The sequence below is a fragment of the Oreochromis niloticus genome, linkage group LG1 (genome assembly GCF_001858045.2).
Source record: "Oreochromis niloticus isolate F11D_XX linkage group LG1, O_niloticus_UMD_NMBU, whole genome shotgun sequence".
In the NCBI taxonomy this organism is placed as follows: Eukaryota; Metazoa; Chordata; class Actinopteri; order Cichliformes; family Cichlidae; genus Oreochromis; species Oreochromis niloticus.
The window spans coordinates 39,473,684-39,482,392 of NC_031965.2; the positions used below are offsets into that span (position 1 = coordinate 39,473,684).

The following is an 8,709-nucleotide window of genomic DNA, read 5'->3' on the forward strand; positions in this document are numbered from 1 at the left end:
TTAAACCTTCTTTTGGAGCTCTCAGCGGAGCAGGGTGAACTTCAAGGGAGGAACTTGAGGTGAGTTTCTGGAGCTGGATAAAAGTTTGCGTGAGTGGAATTGGGGCTTGATTGCGTGCAGCGTGATGTGACCCGGGCTCCCACGTTAAACCCCACGGTCTCCGGTGTGGACGTGGACAGCCCCCAGTGGTTCGGCTCTTTGTTGGCCCGCTCCGTGTCCGCATCAGGCGGCCATGATGTGCAGCCGGACTCGGTAAAATATCGCTGTTTTCGGTTAACCGAGCCCCGTGGCCGCCTCAGACCGACCCTGCTCGGTGTGGCGTGGATGTCGGGGCAGTTTCCCGGGTCTCTGAGGTCCGGTGGGGGGGCTTTGGGGGCACTTTAAAGCGGCTTGCTGCCCCCTCTCCGCGCCAGACTGAGCCGGGCTTTGTCGGGAGGAAGGCGGCTCGGAGTGGGGGTTGGGGCCGCTGTAAGTCGCACTTTTACGACTGTTTAAGTCTAAATTTCAAGTCGTTTGTCGTCCCCAGGTTTGCTCCCACGGACGCTTCCACGGCCCCGACTATAATGAGAGGAACACGGTGAGTTTGGCCCACGCAGGAAGAGCCGCCAGGAGCTTTAGCCTCACTGGCTAACTAGCCTGTTGTTTCTGGACCGTGTGAGAGTTTACCCGTGCTAACCCGGGTTTGTTCGGCTGACATGGACATGGCAGCGCTCGCTAACAGCTGCTGTTTGCTCTGCTTGTTTCAGGGAAGACACAGAAGCGAAGAGTGCTCCTGCCGAGGCCCCCAAACACACCACAGTCCGACCGAGGAAGAGGAAGGCAGATGTTGCTATTGTGAGTGTCCTGAAAGGCTGGCTGAGGCTCCAGCAGGGCCACAAACACACACACACACACACTGCTGGGGTGGGTTATTAATGTGTTTTGTCACAAAGAGGGTCACGCAGGGTTCCAACAATGTTAGACATCATATTAGAGAGCAACAGCGAGGAGGAAGAACTCAGTTTTGACAGGAAGTGACCTGACACAGAAGTAGTGTGCAGTCATCTGAGAGGAGATGGTGAACAGCACACAGAGGTTTGTGACATGTGCACCCAAGATGAGCTCAGTGCATCATGGGAATTGTTTTGATGAATGAAACTCTCGTTCAGGCACAGCGCGTCTTTAAGCTCAGGCTTTTGTAACTGCAGCCCATGGCGCCGCTGACAGGTGGATGGTTAGGGCTGAATCAGCTGACCTCTAACTTGTTAGCTTTGTCAGGAAGAAGGTTTGAAGGTTGATCACCTGAAACCAAGCACGGTCCACAGGAGGGATGCCTCGAAATAACAAAAGCATGAAAACAATAACTCCAGGGTTCCTTAAATCACCTTTTCTGTTTGTTCCTCAGGTTTTACCGGATCTGGATGAGGAGGTAGCAGAGATGACGAAGAAGAAGCAGCGCGAGTGTGAGGTGGGTCTAATTACCTGCAGCGACACCACGCCCACATTCACGTTTAGATCTCGGAGGCGTGTGTTCCTCCTCCTCCTCCACTCTTCCTCGACTCTAACCGAGCTCTTCCTGTCTTCCAGCCGGGCTGGAGTCCTGCAGCTGATCGCGCGAGTCCGCAGAGGTGGATCCCACGCCTGATCAGGAGGAGCGCCCGCCCGTCCCCCTGGTCAATGCCAGCTTTCCTCATTACAGCTTCCACAGCACGTGTGTGACACCCGTGCACCACGCGCCACTGCCCGCGCTCTGGTGAGTGGCGCCAATGGCTGCTCAGCCTCGGCGTTATATCGTAGATTTGGAGGATCTGTGGTCGGGGGTGGGGGTGTTTTCCGTTAATCTGTCACCTGTACCTGTGCCGTGTCAGTAATCTGTTTGACTCTGTGTCTGTCAGCTGGGCCAGTAAGGACGCCGTGTGGAACAACATGCTGGAGAAAGACAAGACCTACACCAGAGACGTCCACATGATGGACAAACATCCACACCTGCAGCCCAAGATGAGGGCCATCCTCCTGGACTGGCTCATGGAGGTCAGTACTGAGTCTGTGAACCTCCAGCACGACCTGATCTCAGGTGTGTCTGTACGTGAGCTTTACGCTAACCTTTAGCTTCAGGCTGCAGGTTTTACTGTGGACCATCCACGGCAGACACAGCTCAGCACATCCTGGAAATCATTCATCTATGGATAAACCGTAAAGATGCAGTCAGTCACTTTAATGTACTCAACGTGTGTGTCTGTGTGTGTCTGTGTCTGTGTGTGTGTGTCTGTGTGTGTCTCTCTCAGGTGAGCGAGGTCTATAAGCTGCACAGGGAGACATACCACCTCGCTCAGGACTACTTTGATCGCTTCATGGCCACCCAGAGGAACGTCCTCAAATCCACGCTGCAGCTCATCGGCATCACCTGCCTGTTCATCGCCGCCAAAGTTGAGGTAGGGAGGGCGGAGCTCTTCTGTACTGTGCGGGTGCATCTATGCGGTGTGTCTGCTGCATTTCTTATCTTTAAATGTTTCTCTCCAAGGAGATGTATCCTCCTAAAGTCCACCAGTTTGCCTACGTGACAGACGAGGCCTGCACAGAAGACGAGATTCTCAGCATGGAGATCATCATCATGAAGGTAAAACGCACGACCTGCCTCGGCCTTAACCGACCTCTGAACACACGCAGGCCGCAGTCAGAATGTCACACCTGTGTCCTCACCTGTGAGAAACGGCCTCTGTGACATCATCAGGTTTCCTTTGGTTTCTCAGCTGAAGACCAGGTGACCCTCTTTGGTCAGTTTAATTTAGCTTTATTTATGCAGCGTCAAAGGTGCTTTATGCTGTCGGGTAAAGAACTACAGAGAAACCCCAACAATCAGACGATCCTCTATGAGCGAGCACTTGGTGACAGCAGGAAGGAGAAACTCCCTTTTAACAGGAAGAACCAGGCTCAGGGAGGGGCGGGGCCATCTGAGCGGTTTAATGATGCTCATTAATAGTCATGTGTTTTTAAAAAAAAAAAAAAAAAAATTGATTTTATCTTGAATAAAGTGATCTTGATTCATTAAATCCTAAATGGAGTTTAAATATAAATTTATTTTGCCAGAAACGACAGAATCTCAGGTTAAAGCTCACAGAACTATTTCAACAACCAGCAAACCGCTAAAGACGTAAACACAGAGCGTGGATCGTTCACCCGACGACACGGGCACGCCGTCGGGGCTGAAAGTCGACATCTCACAGATTCTGAAGCTGCAGTTTCGTCACTCTGACCAAAATCGACTGAACCAGCAGCAAAAGAAGATCAAACTCTGCTTCACGTTTGATAAACATCGACATTGATTCCCCTCTGACTTTGGCTGCTTTACTTCATCACGATAAAACCTCACTTCCTGCACCTCTCTCTCTCTCCCCGCGCGCGCTCTCTCTCTCTCTCCCGCGCGTGCGCTCTCTCTTGCTCTCTCTTGCTCTCTCGCGCTCCCCCCCCCCTCTCTCTGAGACCAGTTTACCATCAAATCTCTGTTTTCTGCTTTATTCGCTGGCTCGTTATGCACCAGTCTACCGTTGTGTGTAGCGCTGCCGGTTGCTGACAGTAAAGCGAGTGCTAGTTCAAACGGTCACCTTCAGACCGGTGGTTGGTCAAAGGTCAGGTTTAGAGTCATTTCGTTACAGGAAGTGATGTCATTCTGTCATTGCAGCCCTTAAACCTGCGTCAGATGCGAGTGTGGGAGTGTTGCGTGTCTCTAACGTGGACTCGTCTTCTCTCTAACACAGGAGCTGAAGTGGAGCCTGAGCCCGCAGACTCCCGTGTCCTGGCTCAATGTTTACATGCAGGTGGCTTACCTGAAAGACACGGACGAGCTCCTCCTCCCCAGATACCCGCAGGCCACCTTCACGCACATCGCAGAGGTACGCCGTCTGTTACCATAAATGAATTCTGACTTTTGTGCCGATGTGCTCGGAGATGAGCGTCTCTCACTGAGGTGGGACTCGTTCCCGCGCTGCTGTCTGACCGTCTGTCTCCTGCCGAGTGTCTCTGATGGTGCGTCTGCTTTCAGTTGTTGGACCTGTGCATGCTGGACGTGCGCTGCCTCGAGTTTTCCAACGGCGTTCTCGCCGCTTCGGCGCTGTTTCACTTCTCATCCCTGGAGCTGGTGGAGAACGTGTCAGGTAAAAATCATTTTCCACCCTTCCTGTTTGTCCCTGCTGGTGTGACTCCACCCCGACTCATCTCCTCCTCCTTCTGTCCGTGCAGCTCTGAAGAGGGTGGAGGTGGAGGAGTGCGTGAGGTGGATGGTGCCGTTTGCGATGGCGCTGCGAGAGGTCGGCAGTTCGCTGATGAAAACATTCCCGGGAATCTCCGCGGATGACATGCACAACATCCAGACACACGCCCCCTACATGACCTGGCTGGTAGGTCCAACATAAGTTTGACCCTCCGGGGTCCAGAAACAATCGGCTGTTTTTGACTATTTCACCTTTAAAACGGTTTCTCGCTTTGTTTGGTTTCGTTCTTTCAGCACAACCTCGTGTCTGAATTTACTGTTATTTTTTCATTTTGACACACCGTATTAACACAGCTGATCTGAAATCAGACAAACATAAAATCAGAGTAGAAAAATTTTATTTTTTACTGTAACAAACACAAACATGTTTAAAGAATCATTTTCATAACTTTAAATGCAAATAGAAATGGTACATTTTAAAAAACTATGCACAAGTTTTGCAAACAAAGTTATTTGTAGCTGTTCACCTAAAACTGCAGCCAAGGTGTTTTTTATAACCATTTCAAACTATTTACAGAACAATCAGCTGTTCTACTTAAAATAAGAGTCACACAAATTATTTGTACTTCTCCAAAAAATAGTTTGTGTCCACTATAAGACCGAGGAGCACATCGCAGCCTGATACCTGCAGGCTGACAGCAGCAGGTGTGTCAGGACAGCGTTTACACTGCAATCTGCCTTTGGCGGCTCTTTGGCAGCAGCTGTGACGTTCAGCAGTCGCCTCGTTATTGTGACACACAACAAAACTATCCTCTACTGGAGATGACACCACTGTCTCCTGTCTGATACTGATATCGTACATTTGGATATCTGCCGATACCGATATGAATCCGATATAGTCTATTTTATAATCAATGAAACTGGTTTCTTGCTGCATTTTGTATAAGTTCATACTAAAATTTTAAAAAACAAAACGCTAAATGTGTTCTGTTATACTTGTATGCAAAAAATACACTGCAGCCAAAATATTTGGCAGTTCAGACATTTGTTTAAACTTTTAGCAAAACTTTAAATCTGAGTATTTAAAGTTATATTCAAAAAGTCATTTTAGGTGCAATTTTATGCAGATTTCAAAAACTCTTCGGTTCTGGAAATATTCAACAGCTTAAAAAATGGAGCCTTTTATTGTTAAAGCTGAACATAAACAGACATCCAGAGTGGAAAACAGTGCAAATAAATGTAAAGGCGCTTCATGACGCTCAGCTGTGATCAGGATGGGTGTCAGCCGTTTCTGTCGCGTTAACCTGAGGCTGAATTTTGTGTCATTTCTATACAAAAGTTAACAAAAATATGAAAAAAGTGTTTTTCATATTTTTTTTCGAACCATGAAATGTTTTAGCCACGCGCCGTGCCAGCAGACGCTGGGCTCTCCAAATCACGGACACACAATATCCCACGTTCTTGATTTTTAGTTCACAAACACTTCTTATAACGACGAACTCCTCCTGAAGCTTTGGAGCTTTTAGCTCTTTATGCAGCAAACTTACAGGATAAAAATAATTATCAGTCGTTTGTTAAAATAACCCCGTCTGACGTGAGAACAATAAATATATAATTTTCTGTTGTAACCCTCAAACTGAATGCTAATGTAACAACACTCATTTTTCACTTTTTCACAAAACTAAAACATCACTACTTCCACGTCTAATTGTCTGTAATGGAGGCGGAGTAAACGGGATCCCCACTCCGTGCCCGGCGGGTGCTCGCGGCGCAGGGGGAGCGGGGTCTGTCGGGGATGCCTACCTTGGCACAACACCTGGTTTGGCAGCACGTAGCGCGGCTCCAGATGCTTTCAGTGTGAACTCCAGACCACCGACATGTCCGGCACACAACAGCCGCTCGTGATGCGCACTGCTCCGACGTGCTGAGGTCACTACCTGGGTTGCGCCATGTCGCAGCTTTTGTGATATTTAAAGGATCGGATTACCTTATTTTTAATTTCTCCCCGATATCCGATCCAGTAATTTCGGTCAGGATCGGACCGATGCTGTATATCGGATCAGTCCATCCCTGTCCACGACACAACACGCTGACTTTAGACTCCAAACGCGCTCGACGTCACACATCTCTCACATCTCAAAACTCTCTCGCTCTCCACCCTCTTCCTAAACAACCAAATGCCGTGTTGCCGTATCATTGATTGGTCGATGTGGCACATTTTTCCACCAATAGGAAAGGGGAGAGTGCTTGCTAGTTCTGTCCTTAGAAAACACAGTTTTTACCTTTTCTTCCTGCTGTAAATACCACAGCTTCACTCAGGAAAAAACATCACATGTAATTTTTATCATAACTCTGGTTTTACGTGGCCCGTCGACATAGTGTAAGGACTTGTCTATAGATTGAAGTCCGCACTTTTAACACAAGTTAAAACGGAGAGTCGTCTTAAATTGGTCATGTGATTAGGACACGCCGGCGTGTCCGTTGACCCCAAAGCGTTAATATCAGAACCGAAACAGAAATTCAGACAGAAACAAACGATAAAAGAGAAGTTGGGGTAGAAAACGACCTGAGGGGAGCGGGTGACGACCTGAGGGGAGCGGGTGACGACCTCTGGAAGCAGAACATTAAAACTTCATCACAGCTGAAAAACGATAAAGGTCTCATCCCAGCTCCTTTCAGGCGTGATGAGGGATTGAGGTGAAACGCGCTGCCACCTCTGGTTAAACGAGCTCTAAGACCTGGAAGTTTCCGTGAAACGGCTTAAAGCAGAAGAACTCTTAAATAAACTCGCGTCAGGTCAAACTGATGCAGCAACGCCCTCGAAGCAAAACAAGTAAAACTCCTCTGTTCACACTTCCTGTTTCCAGCCCCGTCGCCGCGGCGATGACTGATGGGCACTTTTATGGTTGAAAAAAACAACATTTAAGTTTTTGTTTGAACATTTAAAGACAGGATCCAGAAAACTGCTCAGCTCGGCTGATTCTGGATCGTTTCCGTTTCCTCCTGAGAACCGAGGAAAACTTTCAGTCTAAGTTTTTCCAACATGGGTTGGAGCGAGGACCGGCCGCTTCATGGCGGTCAGGTTAAAGGTTGAGCGGTAAAGGATGTAGTGAAAGTGAAAAAGGTCCAAACGTGTGATTTTTCACACGCGTGTTCCTGTTGTGTTACAGGAAAAGGCGTACTCCTACCAGGAGGTGGAGCTGCAGCGTCACGGCGGCTGCCCCGTCCCCTCGGGCGTCCTGACTCCGCCCCTGAGCAGCGAGAAGACAGACGAGCCGGATCGAGGCGAGGCCACCGTGGTTAAGATCAGAGCCAGCATGGAGTCTCCGCCCCCCCAGTAGCAGAGCGCTGCTGACGCCGGCGGGACGGGAAAGCTCGGCGTGTTGGATTTGAGTTTCAGCTGAGATTAAATTTTTAATTCCAGGGAGGGGAAACAGTATTTTGTGCTTTCAGGGAGCTTCTCAGAGCCTCTGTGGGCGCTGCCGATGGTAGCGAGGCGACGCTGCGGTCTGAGCGCGAGCAGAGGAGACTTTGTTTTCATGCTTTTTATTAGCGGTGCTGCTGAACGCTCGCATCAAGTCCAACCACGCCTTTATTTTCTATGCAGAGGCCAAACTGAGGAGACCTTTAGGGTGTGTGTGTGTGTGTGTGTGTGTGTGTGCGCGCGTGTGTAAATAAATTAGTGGCCTCATTTGCCCACAAACTATTTCTAGGGTCATGTTTGGCTCTACGTGCTGCTATAAAGTGGGCTGAGCATGATGGGAACACTGTGTGTGTGTGTGTGTGCGTGCGCGTGCGTGCGTGCGTGCGCCTTTTTAATGGGCCCAGTGTGGCCATGTTCTGCTTGGGGACCGGTAGCTTGGCTACCTTAATGGCAGGTGAACCAGCTGGGCTTCAGAAGCTAAATGTTGATTGTACTGAACTTTGAACTTTGACCTTTTTAATCCCAAAAATCTCTCTACATGATTTTTGTTTGTTTTTTAATGAAATGCTGCTACATGTTTTCCAATAAAGGTTTTTAAGCTCTTTGACGTGATGAGTGAGATGGACGAGCTCAGGCTGTGCTCCACTAGGTGGCACTGTGACGCCGTCACACGCTTTAAGCTGATAGAAAAGAAACGGGAACTCGAAGAGCATCTCTAGCACTCAAACACGAGTTCACTGCATTCAAACAGGAGATGATGTGTTGGGATAACACAGTGGTAGTGATGCTGACAAAAAGACAGCAGCTCGAACTAAAGATGTTCAGATGTTCATTGGCAGTGAGACAGGATCAGAAATGAGTCCATCAGAGGGACAGCTCAGAGGCTGAGGGGGTCTGAGTGTGTGCAGAGGAGGGAGGGTGGGGGATGAAGAGGAAGAGCTCAGAGGACTGATGTAGCGAAGGAGGACATGCAGAGGGCTGGTGTGACAGAGGAGGATGCTGAGATAGGAGGAGGTGGAGGTAGATGATCCACTGTGGAGCTGAAAGAAGTTAAAGCAGTGAGTGTTACACAGCAGAAGACTCTGGTTAAGACATCTCT

General features: G+C 49.0%; 1 protein-coding gene across 1 annotated transcript; it reads left to right on the plus strand.

Moving 5' to 3' along the window:
- The first annotated feature begins 93 nt into the window (after nucleotides 1-93).
- On the plus strand, nucleotides 94-8,217 carry ccne1 (cyclin E1). The gene is given in 12 exon segments (XM_019361724.2): nucleotides 94-252; nucleotides 527-577; nucleotides 747-834; nucleotides 1,385-1,440; nucleotides 1,586-1,732; nucleotides 1,875-2,010; nucleotides 2,265-2,411; nucleotides 2,501-2,596; nucleotides 3,735-3,869; nucleotides 4,019-4,130; nucleotides 4,216-4,373; nucleotides 7,357-8,217. Coding segments are annotated over 12 exon segments (1,317 nt in total). The 5' UTR covers nucleotides 94-232; the 3' UTR covers nucleotides 7,528-8,217.
- Nucleotides 8,218-8,709: the final 492 nt, after the last annotated feature.